The sequence below is a fragment of the Charadrius vociferus genome, unplaced genomic scaffold (assembly GCF_000708025.1).
Source record: "Charadrius vociferus isolate BGI_N301 unplaced genomic scaffold, ASM70802v2 scaffold340, whole genome shotgun sequence".
Classification (NCBI taxonomy): domain Eukaryota; kingdom Metazoa; phylum Chordata; class Aves; order Charadriiformes; family Charadriidae; genus Charadrius; species Charadrius vociferus.
Genome location: NW_009646631.1, coordinates 1,614,059 through 1,630,807, shown reverse-complemented (window position 1 = coordinate 1,630,807; position 16,749 = coordinate 1,614,059). Strand labels below are relative to the sequence as shown.

Sequence of the window (16,749 nt, the reverse complement as noted above, 5' to 3'; positions counted from 1 at the left end):
TTTCCTCCCCAAACTCACTAGATGTATTCTTGAAATGCAGAATGGGTTTCCTGAAAATATTCAAGTAAATTGTCTAATTTTGACCTTGAAGTCAATTAAATACTGCTATCTTTCAAGTAATTTTAAGTTATTTTTTTCTTTGTTTCAAATGGTCTTGATGGTGAACTAACACAGACGTTTTTCAAAAAAAAAAAAAAATTAATTTAATCTTACCCACAAGCTATCCATAATTGAACAATTTTACTGGTAATTTTTCTATTTAGTTGCTATGACTAGATGGACTGCAGCAGGGTCAGGTTAGCTTCTGCAGGTGAGAAATGAAACAATTGTTTTATCACAAACTGGTCAACCAAGGTCAACCCTCTATGGCCCTTCTTCTACAGATAACTTGCATGCAACAATTACATTTCATGTGATATGCTACCAGTGTGGTGGAGATTGTTCATTGTCAACATTTTCTGTTGGCTAATTGGCCGCCTTCAGGCACCACTGTCCTTCCAGCGCTGCCTGCCTTAGCTCCGCACCAGCCCTTTTCTTTGCCCTTTGGTTATGCTGTGAAAACAAGACACAAGTGGAAGGGGAGTAACTTCATACAACCTGAGACCAGCAGCATTAAAAATGCCTTAGTCCTGAATCGATTGCTATGGCTCCGTAAGCGATTGCAAGGTTGCCTGGTTACTTTATCTGCGCACTTCCTTCCCTCAAGATGTTTGGATTTCTGTTAAGTGAGAACTTGGTTCAGTGGCCTCACTTGTAGTCCTAGCTTTACACTGATACAGCAATTATCCCAAGTGCAGTGTTCCTGTAAATTACGGATGTGCTCTCAGCCCTTCTCTTACTGCATTAAGCTCTAACAGGTAATATAATTTTCATTACACAGAGCATTTCAGGTACAAGAGCTCTGTGATAAGTTGCAGTTTGTTTATTGCTAGCGTAGCTGGTTGTAAATAGTTGTTAAATTTGTCACGCTGTCTGCTTTTTCTCTTATCCTTAACACTGTGAAGGGACAAGACAGAGCCATAGAATTGCTGCAACGGTCTGGGAACATAAGTGGGAATGACAAGGAAAAATTGTAGATTAAAAAGTGTGTTGCAGGTAGGAAGGTGGTTGTGAATAATTCATCCTTAAAATAATTCTTCACATTTGAAAATTAGGTCATTTAAGCATCTTATATTCATGACCATTCCAGGGTACCTTAGCCAGAAATCAGGTTGGGGAAATAAATTATGGTAGTTCACCTTTTAACCCAAATGTTTGCTTGCTGGTGATGGATGATACCTGTCTGAATCTCTGGTTAAAGTCCTCTGCTTTTGAGACTATATAGGCTTGATTTCTCAAGAGCTCCCTAGGACTAAAGGGCTACAGAAGGAGATTTGTTAGATGCAAAAAGGCTGACATACAAACCTAAATCCAAGAACCCAAATTAGATTGATTCAGAAATCTTCCTGAAATTCAAGCTCTAGTAGAGGGAAAGTTAATTCACCCTTCTGCTCAGCATGTCTTTCTATACATAACATGGGTACCTCTCTACTCAATAAGAGACAGATGCTCACCTCAGGAACCTGCCAGGCAGCAGCGCGTTCCCAGCTCTGCCTTTGGGACGTTGGTGTTCTTCTCGGGAGTTAGCTCTTTATTCTCCTGTTTCATCTTGCAACTGTAGCGAAAGGAGGCTCCTGGCTCTGATGCTTTGATTGGCACCTATAATGCTTTCAGCAAATAATTGGAAGTGGAAAATGCCCTAAAATCTTTGCAAGTGTTATCTTTCTGTAATTGTTCACACCATATTTAAGGGGAGGTTGTGCTGGGAATACCTGAGTAGACATTTGATGATAAGAATAGTGCTGTCCTTATGCATGCCAAGCCAGATATATTACTCTAAAATGTTTTCTTTGCATAACACCTTGAAGACGTAGCTCTTTTGCCTTGCTTCCTGGTGAAGATGCATCTTTATTTACAATAATGCTTTCAAAAGCTTTTGTCTATGTTCTAAAAATAAATGAACAAACATTGAAATTTCATAATTTGTGGGCTTTGATTTCACATTAGCTGTGTATAGCTCTCAGCTAAAGACCTGGGAGGAGAAGGAAGGTCGCTTCTGATTGACAGATTCACCCCTTCTTAATCTGAAAACTAAAGCTGTTTGTTTGGTTTTCTTTTCCTTTCCTATTAGCAGTCGTGGCAGAAAGAGACTGCCAGGCAGTTTTAAGCAGTCTTCCTTACTGTTAATTCAAATTCAGCAGTAGCATGAATATGGTTCTTTTGATTTTAGTTGAATTACTTGAGAGTCAACTTGATATGCATGAGACCAGGATTACTGCCTAAAATCTCAGGCTTTTTTCCACTGACTAGCTCCGCTTGAAAAACTAGTAGAGGGTGAAGCTTTACTTTAAAACATGAAGCAGAAGGCATAGCTCGTATGATTCCCTTGTGCTTTATACAATGTTTAAGAAATAAAAATACTTGAGGTAGAATTATGGTCAGGTAATACCACAAAAAAACAAAAAAAAACAACCAAGAAATAGAGAGTGAAGTTATCGGCATCATCCTGCTCACATCACATGATACATACAGGGAAAATAATGCTTCTGATATACATTGTACAGCATCTGGAGAGCTGTTAGTGTCATGGTTAGGTAGCATTAAATGACGTTCTTGCTCCAAAGACAAAAAGGAAAATCCATGCAGTTAGGCATATCCTATATAGATACCTGCATCCACGGAGCATTTGCCAGTATTTGTAAATCGCACAGCAGTTTGGGTTTTTTTTCTTTCATGTACCTACATCATGCAATGCAAATAGTTTTGGCATCATCATTTAATTGTGTTGAGGGGTGCTTTATAAAAGCTGTAGGATAGGCCTATCTTTTGAGCTATGAACCTATGAACTTGTTTATTTGCAGCTTATCTAATTAATAGGAAAAAAGTATATTCAGCATCCTTAGCCCTGACATAGGTTGAGTTGGTTTCTTGTTGTTTAAGAAAGTCCTTGTCAGCACTCAACTTTCTTCAATGTCGTCAACCATAAAAGTAAAATTATTTTAGTTATGGTAAAGTGTAGTTCCATGCACAGTAAGAACACAGAAAAGCCACAACTTTTGTGACCTCTGTCTGCTGAATAAAACCTGTTTGCATTATGAAAACACTAAGAGACTATGCCTTTCTGCTCTCAGTAATGCTGATCTGAGTGAGTTGTGGTCATCCTGTGTTGCAGATGATGGTCTTGGACTGTTATCTGTCCATTTTCAGTTTTTTTCAGCAGTGATAAGTACTCCTCAGAAAGCCACAGATGTAAGCATTTTCCAAGAGGGTATAATTTAAAAGTCACATGAGTAGACTACTATGTTATACATTTGTTAATGTCTTTAGCTGGAAACTACTTCATATCTACTGAAGAGGAAGCTTTTGCGGTTACTGCCAGCGTACCTGGCTGAGGTTCAGGTCTCAACCTGACAGCTAAGGATTTTGTCCTTTTTAGTCTTGCTTCCATGCATGAGACAGCTTTTGAGTTACCCTTACAGCATTTCCCTGGTTTTCATTTGAAATACCTCCTATTGTACAGTAATACTTTTTCTGAGTATTTGGACCTTACCCACACTTGAAGGTCAAGTATCTTCAACACCTGGAAATCTATAGCAATAAGTTAGGTCAGCCTGGAGTCTCCCAGGCTGGTTCCCCTTGGCTGAGCCGCTCTGCTCCCAGGCTATGCAGTGGATGGAGGAGAAATATGTGGGAGCTGTTTGATGGGGGCTAATAATGGGATGAGGTGGCATCTTGAATATACAGACCCTGTGAATCTGTGTGCTGCTTTACATGGGGTGGGAGGATGGAGATACCCAGCTGGGACTTCAAGGGCTATGCAGTTGCTGGCAGAATTAATTGCCTAGTCTCAGCAATGTATGCAATATGGAGGCCAAAAGTAGCAACAAAAAAAACCTGCCATGGCTCAGGTTAGGGCTTTGCTTGCCATATTTATTCTTTTGCAACTGAATTTATTCTCTATGTATGGCATCTTACCTTACCATCCTTGCAGTTATCCCCGAATCCACAGCTGGAGGTGTTTTATCCCTGGTTTGAGTGCTCCCACACAACAGCCACGAAGCCAGTTAAATGCAAGAGAAATTCTCTGCATCGGCTCTTTTTTCCAGGCCTGTTTGTTAGCAGCAGCAGTTTATGTATCAGTAGCTGAACTGGAAGGATGCAAAAATAAAATGCTTATTAGTAAAAGCTCCTACACAAGGAGACAGGCTGTTCGCAGACACTAATGCCTAAGTTAGCCACTAATTTAGAAAAGCACCACAGTTGAATTTAAGCACTTGAATAATACAAATTAGTAGATTCTTCATTTTACATTTTAAACCCTGAAACTGGGATCCTTAATTAGCCTTTAGGCTAAGATTTCAAGTATTAAATATTCTGCTGGATTTTAAGAGGAGCAGCTACAGCGAGTAATGCACACGCTTCTATTTTTAAGGACCTATCCTTAAATATGGATTATTAAAAAAAAAAATAAAAATTTGATCACCAGCATCAGGAGATTAGGAAGAATTTAAATAATGAGAAGACTGCTTCCCTAACCAAAGCTTTTTGTACAGCACTTGATGCACGCAGCAAAGTCCTGTAATAGCACTGCTCAAGAAGATACAGACTGGTGAAAAACTGCATTTCTAGTCAAATTCTCTAGGTGGTACAGAGCTTACAGAGCAGTGGGAGGATAAACTGAGAAAAAAAAAAATCTTTAAATCGGGTTTAGATCACTGCCAAATCTGGTCAGCTCAAGCAGAGTAGACAGAGATCAGTGGACGTGGGGCGGATGTGATTGGGATGGGGTACAGCTGGGTGATTTAGATACATTCATAAATTTTCTGTCAATCTAATATGTTGCTGTACCTACGATATAGCAAATAATTCAGATATGCTACAGCCACGCAAAAGGGAAATTACACGTCATTAATATTTTACATGATTAGTCTTCTCTACTTTTTGCCCTTACATGATACTGCAGTAAGTTTACTTCATCACAGAGAGGGTATAATTCAACATAAATGAGAGTTTTTCCCAGCTTCCCACTAGCTCTGCTTGCATTTTTCCATCTCTAAATTTTGTTCTTAGGATGAGCTGTAATACAGACATGCTTAGGGCAAAGCCGCCAGCCACTAATAAACCACTCCAGAGCTTGCTAAGGGTGAGTTCAGCAATCCGAGGCAATGACAGAATTTGATTAGAAACTGAAGAAGGGGTGGGCAGGCGGGGGGAAGAGGAACGAACTCCAGGAGAGAGAGAGACATCCTTTTCATTTCTCCTTTCGTTGAGACACTGAGCTTGGTCTGTTGGAAGAAGAATAGTATCTGTGAAAAGATAATACAATGAACGCGAGTTTCTGTTGAGCTGTGCAGAGACAGCACATACTGCATAATGCAGTGCTACCCAGTCCCAGCATTAAGTAGGGCTGCATGTATCATGTCTGTGTGTATGGAGCAGCTGGAAAACTTGATGCACAACGCATGGAACAATTTTGTATAAACCAGTTAGATCACCTCTAATGTGCTTTGAAGTTATCCAGTCCCACATGTGCGTGCTGAATACTAACACAGCTGAAAATATATAGGGTTTCATTTTCCAAATACCTAAAGAGTAATTGGGTATCAGACTGCACAGTGTAATACATGCTGTTGGACATTCCCTGCTATAACGGTCAGCAGGGGTCCACCTAGAAGTGACAAACAGACCTGAAATTAAAATAAAAAAATCCAGAGTTTATCCTCTGCTTCAAATGTTGGGCTAGATCTTTCAACTGATCTTTAGTTTTGGATGTGTTATTTTTCCTGAAAATGTGGCAGTTTTACTGATCTTGTAAGGATGTTAGTAATTGTAGGTAAGAGAGGTCTTGGCCTTAAATGCTGGTTTGCTTTGGCTTTTTCTGCTTGACAAATCGGTGCTTGTTCCTCCCTCCCACAGTTGTGTCTCCTTAATTCTACTTTACAGGGGAGTTGGTTCAGTGTCTTGTCACATGTGAACTTTTGTTTAAGGATAAATTTTCCTGAGTGCTAAGCCTTACAGAAACTTAGGTACTTCCAAATCAAAGTCAGTAAGATGTACGCTCCTGAAGTCAAGCTTTCAGAGAGATGACTTTTTCTGACTCCTATTGATTTAATAACTACTCTGTACTTGAAGACTTCTGAGGACTGTGTGGCCAAGTCACATCTGAAAATAGTGTTAAGGTCCCAAAGCTACTAAGGCAGTTTCAGGAAATGCAAAGTGCAACTACAGTCCCTTTCTCTTACATCTCACAGCTTGGAGGGAACAAAGGGCTGTTTCCTAGTATTTTCCTGATGATGTGAAACCTAGGTATGCCCGAAACATTATTGGTGTGATTAGTGTTTCATTAGTGTAGGTGATCAGAAAATTTGAAAGAGCTTCCTTATGGACACACGATTAAATACTGGTTCAGATGGTTTGAACTGAGGTAATGAGGACATAACTGGTCTTTTGAGAGCTGTGAGCCAGGCTGTTACTTTTGAGTTGAAAGTTTAGTTTTACCCCACTCCCTTCAAAATCCAGAGTGTGCCAGAAACATAACCTTTTCTAGATGTTTGCAAAGTATCTAGAAGTGTTCTTGCAGGGGAAATTGGAAGTTTAAAGGAAGAACGAACTCCAAAAGCTGTTCCTGTTGCAGTTAGAATCATAAAATCATAGAATAGTTTGGTTTGGAAGGGACCTTTTAAGATCACCTAGTCCAAACCCCTTGCAACGAGCACAGACATACTCCAGCCCTCTGGTCATCTTTGTGGCCCTCCTCTGGACCCGTTTCAACAGGTCCATGTCTTTCCTGTGCTGAGGGCTCCAGAGCTGGACACGGTACTCCAGGTAGGGTCTCACCAGAGTGGGATAGAGGGGGAGAATCCTCTCTCTCTACCTGCTGGCCACACTTCTTTTGGTGCAGCTCAGGCTACAGTTGGCTTTCTGGGCTGTAAGCGCACATTGATGACTCGTGCAACTTTTCATCCATCAGCAGGGCTGCTCTCAATCCCGTCATGCCCCAGCCTGTGTTGATACTGGGCTTTGCCTCAACCCAGGTGCAGGACCTTGCACTTGGCCTTGTTGAACCTCGTGAGGTTCACATGGGACCACTTCTCAACCCTCTGAATGGCATCCCGTCCCTCAGGCGTGTCAGCCACACTACACAGCTTGGTGTCATCTACAAACTTGCTGAGGGTGCACTTGATCCCACTGCCTATGTCAGTGATGAAGGTATTAAACAGTACTGGTGGTCCCAATATGGACACCACTTGTCATTTATCTCCATCTGGACATTGAGCCATGCGACCATCCAACCAATTCCTCATCCACTGAACAGTCCACCCATCAAATTCATAACTCTCCAATTTAGAGAGAAGGATGTTGGGAGGGGACCGTTTCAAAGGCCTTACAGAAGTCCAGATAGATGACATCTGTGGGTCTTACCTTGTCCACTGGTGTAGCCACTCCATCATAGAAGACCACTAGGTAGGTCAGGCAGGACTTGCCCTTGGTGAAGGCCCACTGGCTGTCTTGAATTACCTCTCTGCCCTCCATGTGCCTTAGCATGGCTTCTAGGAGGATCTGCTCCATGATCTTCCCAGGCACGGAGGTGAGGCTGACAGGTCAGTAGTTCCCAGGGTCCTCCTTTCTACCCTTTTTAGAAATGGGTGCAATGTTTTCCTTTTTCTGGTCACTGGGGGCTTCATGTGACTGCTGTGACTTTTCAGATCTCATGGACAGTAGCTTGGCAACTACATCAGCCAATTCCCTCAGGACTCTGGGATGCATCTCATCAGGTCCCATAGGCTTCTGCATGTTCAGGTTCCTCAGCTGGTCACAAACCTGATCTTCTCTTACAGTGAGAGGGACTTGCTCCCCCAGTCCCCATCTAGAAATCCATCCACTCGAGAGGTGTGGGAAGACAGACTGACAGTGAAGACTGAGGCAAAAAAGTTGTTGAGTACCCCAGCCTTGGTTTGTGTTAATTCTGGTTGTACTGTGTAAGGAAAACAAGTACATTATGCTGAAAACTGAGTACATAATGTATCAAAATGTGGTTTTAAACCAGCAAGACCATTGGCCAATAGACCATCTGTGCGTGACAGACCATTGCCTCCTGCCTAGTTGGAACTGGGGACTTCCTTGGGAAGAGGCTGTTTCATAGATGGCTAAAGTGCTGCTATTACCTTGCCACAGACTTCACAGTCCTCTTCACAAAGGAGTTTGTGTTTGATTTTTGTGGAGCAGCATACCTGTATAAGCAGAGAGTTTGGTCGTGATTCCATTAATGTTTCTTACCGAGAGTTCCTTTGTTAAAAGGGAAGTCCAGCTGTTTTAAAAGAAATTTATGCAGGTAAAGCTCACAACTATCGCTGGATTTGCAAATTGTGTATGAATTTCTTCAAGAAATTTTGAGGTGTAAGGTGATATGTGACATGTCTTTGAATAGGCAAACTTAACTCAGTCATTTCCTAACAGCTTAGTACTTGATTTGACCCCAGTAGCGTTGTTTTTAAGAGTACATTTTATGTATATGATTTTGTAGAGAGATACTGATCTAGAATGCAGGCAGATATGCTTCCAAGCAGAGTTTGGAGAAGGATACAGTGTAGGTGAGGATGCAGTGTTTTAGGGTGATAAGGTAAAGTTGGGGAGCTCCCAGGTGGAAGAACCCCTTGAATTGTGTTTGAGGGTAGGAACAGAATGAGAGTCAGCCAAAAGGCCTGAGGGAAGAACAGACCTTAACGCTGCTGGCCCAGGGCAAAAAGAGTGATTTCCATGGAACTGCAAATCTGAGACCATTGGTACTGTTTGGTTGTTTGGGTTTACAAGGAGACACTGTTTAGGCAAGGAAAAGGCTCCTGTGAACTCATCTTGCAAGAGAGCACCTCATGCTACTGTTTGATTATAGAAGTCACACACAAGGATGACACGCAGGTCATTTACGTGCCAGGCAGAATTTGAAATTGCATCTTTGCTGGATTAGCGTTGCTTGATGTGTCCTTCCCTAAAACATCACCTTCTGGAGACCAAATTCTTCAGCCTTTTCAAGAAGTATATTTTATACCCAATCCAAAAATGGAAGGGAAGAGTGAAAACACTTTAAAGATCCCCTGCTTGCTTCAGGCTGTCCTTGGGCTGCTCCTTAGGTGTGGATGCACTTGTGCAAATCTGTCCTGAGTGGACTGGAGCTAATCCAGGATTGTGTAGGAGCAGAACATGATGCCTTTGCTTCGCTTACGTACAGCAGAAGCATCATATACATTTCCCCACACCCGGCAGCCATGCACACAGTTCCTGTATGGCCAGAAAGGGCCAGCAGGGCGGAGGTGACCTCTCTTTTACCCCCACTCATTGCTGGCTACCTCCTGCCTGTGCAGCAAGAAATGCTTTAGGATCTGTGCAGCTCCTCCTAGAATAGCTGTAGCAAGATTAAATTTAAAAAATTCCCCTTCTCCCTCGCCCACAGTGGATCACTTTGTCTTCCCCCTTCCTTTCCATCTTAATTAGATCAGGAGGAGGTAATCTGCCAAATACAACCCCTGACACCTGGTACTGTACAGGAGAGACTCCCTACATTCCAGAAGGATCACCACAAGCCTGATTATAGTAGCAAGAGACCCCGCAAACCCAGGTCATGGGCACTACAGAGGAATCTTACCGTAAATCCAGGGCACCCAGGGAAGATGTCCAGCGCATACCTATGTATTCCGACAACGTCTTATACATTGGCTGGGGATAACAAGCAAGTCAGACTAAAGACTACTGTTGGCACATTTTCTGTGTGCTATAGCTTTAAAGTATTTAAAAATGCAAAATATGTATCTAGCAAGATTTCCAAAAGTGCCCTTTAAAAAAAAAAAAAAAAAGGCAATTCTACACTCAGTTATTTTTTCACTTTCTGGCTCTGTCTGTGTAAAGCAGCCACCACAATACTGCTGCCAGAAGAGGTATTTTTTGTTATATTTATTGACATACTTTCGCATGCAATTTTATCAGAGACAAAGCACATCTGGGCTTTAGCTTGCTATTGAAGGTGAAACCCAATCTACAGTACCCTAATTTCACTGAAGAAAAAAAGGGACTATTTTATTGTTACAAATCCCTTTGGAAATACCACAGCAATTTTGGTTTGTGAAACAAATAATTACATAAAAAGTATAATTTTGCTTTAGGGTGTTGTGAGGGCAAGTGATTAATATTTGTAAATGTCTCCATGAAAATCATTCAGGTTACAAGACTGTATTTCACCACAAAACAAGGCCAGAAGAATTAGAGATTTGTGAAGCAAACACACAGCTATTCACAAGAGGGGGGAAAAAAAAACCCCTGTTTCTCAACCTGTTTGAGGGTGAAGTGTTACACTGCCCGTGCTCGCGGAGCACAGAGGAAGGGTCCCAGCACGTGCGGTCCCCAGAGGTGCAGGACTGAAGCTGAGGCAGTGAGCCCTGCTGAGGGCAGGCTATTAAGCTAAGGTTTAACTGGACATTAGGACAATTAAACAGTCTCCAGAGTGGCATCGGCTTGATGCCTGGACAAAACCAGCCTGCAAAATACCTTGTAAACATACCTTGAGAAAGAGTCCTTCCTGGAGTATTGTGTTGTGGAGAGGTTACATCTTCTTTCCATCCCTTCTTCAGGCCAATGGGGAATCTCATTTCTGCCAGCAGATTCCTTCAGACTGGAGTTTTCCCCAAGAGGGAGTACTGAAGCCCTTCCTTCAGAAGCATCTGCTGGTAGTTTGAGGACAGCCTGCAGAAAGCCAGGCATTACTTATAACCAAAATTCTTATGTCAACAACGGCAACAAAAAAGCCCCCAAAACCCCCTCAAAACACCTTCCTCCCTGCGCTCTTCCCACAGACGAAAGACACTGAAGAACATTAGGGCCTAATGCCGGGCGTTTCAGCCTATAAACTCTAAATTTCATAAATTCTAAGGGCAGGAGGAGGATGGAGAAGGGGAACAAAGGTGCCAGGAAAGGTACCAAGAAAAGCAAAATCATTTACCTGATTCAGAAGTCTACAGATAAGGACTTTTCCAGTGACCTGCAACTCCACTGGAGAGCAATAGACCTTTTGGCTTGTGACCTCCTCCTTAGTGTTTTAGCAGCAATAAGTTCAAGTGAAAAGATGGTGACTTTAACTAAAAAGAATTTGAAATAATGACAAAACATGTCATTTCCCTAGCAAAAGTTTTATATATAAGGGGAGTTAAGTCTTTTTAGTTAATAATAATAATAAAAAAAAAATCTAACAAAACCACATCAGGCAAATGGGGCTGTCTGTTCTGCACGAGCACAATGGTGTTCTGACCCCATTAGCTTTTTACGGGGCTGTAGACATACATCCATTTTACACCCAGCTGCAGGGTATCCAAAACAGCCTTCATCAGAGGTTCCCCCAGACTCTTTTGGCAGAACACGTAACTGGATTTGTTCTGACTTTTAATAACCTGCACTGGGGCTACGCATCCCTTTGTGCCTAGGAAGTGCCACAGTCAGCTTAAAGCGTCAGGGTTCCTTCAGGGATCTACTCAATAGACAAGCTCACCACAAAGGAGAGGATTGAAGCAGACCGCTTTAATTCAGCAAGCATTGTTTGAGGTGCAGTTCCCTGAAAATGGGAAAGACTGGGGCTGCAGGGGGTCAGGCATCCCAGAAGCTCAAACAGTCCACATTTCCCCTTTCAAATTTTGTGGGTTGGCTCTACTTACTTATGAGACCGAATTGCTAATAAAATTAATTAGAAGCATCATAAGTTGGTCATCTCTAGAGTATTTCTACTTGAAGCAGTCATTAATTATTATGACTAGGATTGTCTGTCTTTCTATTTATAGGCTGGCCATGGGCGACGCTGACTGTTCTTGGGTTCCTGTACTGCTATTCTCATGTTGGAATTGAATGGGAGCAAACGTACGCTGTGAATTAGGAATGACGCAGAACGATGATTTTTAAGACAGGTTGATGGCTTTTCTACACTGGATATCATATCTGCAGCAGCATGCGCCAGAGCCAAGTATTTGGTTAATGTGTTAAAACCAAAAGCTCATGTAATTGATTCTGGATTGTGAATGCAGGAATTGAACCAGAAACACTGATGGGCTATGGCTTGGGGGCGGTGAGAAATTATGAAGCATTTTGAATTACATTATTTTTGTAAAAGAAGATATCTGTGACTCCGTGTACATTGGAAGCATGCATCTCAGAATAGATATTTTATATATGCTGAAGATTGTATTTGTTTCTTCCAGTGTTTTGCTGCCTATTTTGACATACTGAAGAAAGAATTTTTCCCTACCTTGCAGAATGCAAAAAGCCCAATCTCTCTCAGCTTCTGTCCAGGGGCACACAGGTCTGTGCCCTGCACTTACATTACTCCATGAAGGGCAGGATGCTCATCAGTTCTTCTTGATTGCTTTCTGCTATAAGTTAGGACATTTTTTTCTGTTCTCAGTGACAGCAGTAGTTCAGCCTTAGGCTACCTCTCTACTTACTGTAGCAAAGTCTGCTTTTTCTCTTTAATTCCTTCACTTAAAATTTTGCCTTTAAAACACCCCCCTTTTTTTTGGTAGTCTTAGGACTGTTTGTGTTTGTTTCTTTAAAAAGAGGGTGTACGGAAGTGAGTCTTTTCTTAAGGAACAGCTTTTCTTTTTAATCAAATATGACCTTACAGCTCCTTGGGCTTTAAGTGCTCTCTGCCTTGTGTTAGAGCTAATGCATATAATATTACCTGTGTTATGGGGCGAATCCCACCTTCAAGGAAACTGTTTGGGTCAGCCTCTTGTATTTTTCTGTTAGGAAAGGAGATAACCCAGGTCTGGCTGAATGGTAAATCTGTTCAGTCTGCTTCATTCTCTGGTGTCCAGGCAATCAGCTCCTGCAATATTAAAGACACACTAGGGGTAGCAATTTAAGACCTTTAAAAAAAACCAAACAGAATGGTCCAATAGTGTGGCACCAAATTAGCCAGACGTGTTACAGCAGCATCTTTGCTAAAATAACAGGTTGCCCAGATCTTGGCAGGTCCTGCCTGCACGCATCAGGGCTGTGGGAATGCTTCAGCATGTACTTATTTTCTGAGGGAAGGGGAGACACTACTCACATCTGGTTGTCTCCCAAGCTGTTCTTTTTTAAACTGATATTGAAGAGCAGCCAGAAAGACCTTTAGTCTTTGTAAAGTTAGACATTCCCCCTATGCCTGGCAAAAGGCCACCAGTCCCGGGAAGGGCTTCTTGCAAGAGCAGCTTCCTGCACTCAAAGCATAAGGACTCCTATCAAAATTTGTTCTGTGTGCCCCCCTGCCCCCAGCCATTTCGGCATGTTCGTAGGTACAGTTAGCATCCTACTGTCCATTACTCCTGCAGCTTCAGCCAAGTCTGGTCGAGCTCATCCCTTCAACAAGAAATTCAGTCCCTGAGAGAGGCTTCATGCTTAGCGCCTACATTTCTGATGTCTCTGCTGCTCATAACTATGTCAGCCTTCTTTTTCCCCTTCATTTGTTCCTGAAGAAATAAGGGCAGAGGCTTCAGCTCTCTACCCATCTAGAGGCTAAGCCCATCTCTTGCTATTTCAAAGCAGAATCTCCAGCCCTTTATGTTTAGGGAAAGTTTTTTTTCCACCATGAGGATGCAGCGATTTCCCTTGGAAGTAATTTCTAGGAGATACTGTGGGCTGTTGAAAATAAGACTTACCTTGAATGCCAGAGACATGGCCCTCCGGATTGACTTATGATGATTGCAGGGTCCTCTCAGCTGCAAAGAAGTGTATTGCTCTCAGCCTCTGAATTTTCTAAAAGCATCTGCGATTGACCTCCATTTTGGAGTAGAACTGAGCTAAGGGCAAGAACTTCCTCAGACTTAACTCAGACTTTGTAATTAAGTGGAATTAGCGTTGCAGTGGAAAGTCATGAGTCTGTTCTTCAGTCTTATCGATTACTGTTATTACATGTAACAAGTGGCTACTAAGTGATTAGATTCCAATTTGTATGCATGCAAAACTTCCTACTCTAATATGGAGATGACCTTGAAGGTCATCTACAGTATGCTTATTTCTAAACTAAAATTGTCCGGGGTTTTTTTCAGTGCTTTATACATCTCTTATAATTTTGTAACTTTTCCTGTTTCTAAAAATAAAGTTCAAACTGACTGTTGGCTTGCGAACTGTGTCTTGGAAAGCTACGGTTTGGTGTAAGAAAAGCGTCTGCTTCAACTGCCATGAAGGAACACCTATGCACTGGAAGCCCGCAGGATGGGCGCAACGCAGACTGGTCACTTTTATCCCTCGAGGGCACTGCATGGAACATGCGTTCCCTGATGGTTTGAGTTTAAAAAGCAAACATACCTTTCGCAGATCAGTTAGGGTGACGCTTTGGCACGTGAAGCTTCTGGGAATGGTCAGCAAGAGTAGTATGCAAATGAAATGATGCTTCCCTTCTGACTCTTGCTGTCTTGGTCCACAGTCAGAAATATGAAGCATGCTTGCACAATTTTTCTCATAGTTTAAATATTTACCGTATGAGACATAAATAGATTTCCTTCACACTCAGTCTTTCCAGGGATTCTTTTTCCTGCTACTTTGAAGTATGTATTTCAAGAACAAGCCCACTCACAAAGTTTCTGAGCTCTCCTGTTTAGAGGAGCACCAGTAGGGGAGGCACGAGGCAGGCGTGGGGCACGCTTGGTCAAACACACAGCTCTCTTAAGAGCTCAGGCTGTGCCTGAAGCACTTTAAATGTACGTAGTCAGTTACACCTTCAGCTTGAAGACATATTTCTCAGCATGACCCGAGAATTGACTCTCCATTATCACGTGGCGCCTGACGTAATTGAAGTTATGCGGTAGCCAGAGGTGCGTCCTCCACGCAAGTCCTCGGTCGCGGTCCTAGAGGAGTAGGAGCTTGCAGAGGTCTGGAAGAGACTGTAGACACCCCACTTACCAAAGAAAAATAAAGGTGAGGGGAGGAGGAGGAGGAGACTGCCAAACACTAAGGTAAAGATAGTTAAGGAACCTAGGAAACAGTTGACAAAGCCAGAAATTGCCATAGACATTTTGAACCGAAGTGGAGGCAGTTCTAGTTGGGAGGCGGGGGGGAACACTGCTGCTGATAGACCCTAAAAGTCACAAACGTGCAGTGACCAAAAAAAAGGTGATGGCTTGGAAACTGAGCTGGACATTCTGAAAAACTGCCTAAGCAACTAGCAAGTGTAGTGTATTGCAATGTGTGGTTTTAATGGCTTCCACTAAGCTGTAGTAATCAAGTCTGTCGCACACACATGTGCTCCCCCTAACCCCCTCCTTGGCTAACAAAGCCCTCCCAGCCATCGTTATTCCTGAGGATGGTAAGATTATGCTAAGTGGCTCTTTCTTTAATTCTGCATTGATTAGAGGGCGAGCGAGGCTTTACTCACATATCTCTTTCACATCTGAGAGCTAAAAGCAGCTTAGTCGGAATAAGCAGCTCACCACAGGTCAGAGAAAAACAGTTTAACTATGAAAACCTGCAGCAATTTTTTTTATTAGGCATAGCAATAACACAGTGCCACTCTGTTCTTTTGCGCACCCGTTTAATTTCCTCCGTCACTGCTAACCCTTGAGCCGGTTGCAGCTCACACTTGCTAAGGGGAGGCTTGCCTTCCTTGGGCATGCTGGCACGATTTTCCTCAAGGAGCCGTGAAGAGCGAGGAGATTACTATGCATGGGCTGTCTGAGCTTCTCCTGCCTGCGCTTTATAGCATCCCCCCCCCTTCCCGAGTAGCGCTGCCCATTATTGCTTTGCAAAAATAACTCTCGCAGCGCACAGCCACTTGTTAGTCAAGGCGTATATTTTAATCCAGTGGGGACAGATGAAATACCGCTCGCTGCAAAGCCTGTGAAAAACCCTGAGGCTGTAACACCTTTGAGGAATGAGGGAAAAGCTGCATTACAATAGTGTGTTTCTTGTATTAAGGGACCTCTTGAGAGCCACCCTCTCTAGTGGGCATCTCTGCCAACCCCCTGCAGATGCAGATGCACAGGGGTGTTGTGTGGACGTGCACTGATTTCAGCAGTTTCACCCGTAGCTGCTTGTGGAGCGGTTCCTCCATTAGTTGCATGTAAAAGGAAGAAAAGATGAAGACAATTACTTTATTTGAGATCTCTACTTTCAGCAAATGCAATCATGTCAAGCACAGGTCCTGCTAGAGCATCTGAGAATGAGATGAGTCCCAGCTGCCCGTGGCATGAGTCACCTATGCCGGAGCGTCCTGCTGGACCAACTCAGCTCAGGCATCCCCAGCCTAAGGGGCAAGCACTGGCAGTTCCAAGCTGGAGAGTCTTTCAGGGATGCCACCATTGCCCAGGAGAGGAAAAGAAAGTGTCTAACAATAGATCTGACCCACATACTTTAGACGCTGCGCAAGAGCCTGCGCTGAAGAGTGTGAAGGCCTGACTGTCAGGCAGCCTCGGCGCCACTCCATTCAGGGCAGCTCCCACAAGCTTTAGCAACAGAAGTCCTTCAGCCATGTGTCAGCATCGCTGGCCTTGGAAACTACTGCTCCAGGAGGAAAGAGGCACAGGTGCTCAGTACCAAACACAGACAATGACAGTATGAAAATGGCGCAGTGGCAGTAGTCAGAGGAATCAAACACACTTACACATGCTCAAAAGACTCCTCATTCCTTATGCTGGGCGTCACAAAGGTCTGGGTGAGAGCAAGTTAAGCTAACAGCAGGATGTGACAAGCAAATTTTGACCA

The 16,749-nt window shown here is 43.0% G+C and overlaps 1 protein-coding gene across 1 annotated transcript in view; it reads left to right on the top strand.

The window, feature by feature from the left end:
- HHAT (hedgehog acyltransferase) overlaps positions 1-11,947 on the top strand; it is a 156,778-nt gene extending 144,831 nt beyond the window's left edge. The window contains exon 11 of the mRNA XM_009888609.1: positions 11,856-11,947. Within this exon, the coding sequence (XP_009886911.1) occupies positions 11,856-11,947 (92 nt within the window). The remainder of the gene's footprint in view (positions 1-11,855) is intronic.
- Positions 11,948-16,749: the final 4,802 nt, after the last annotated feature.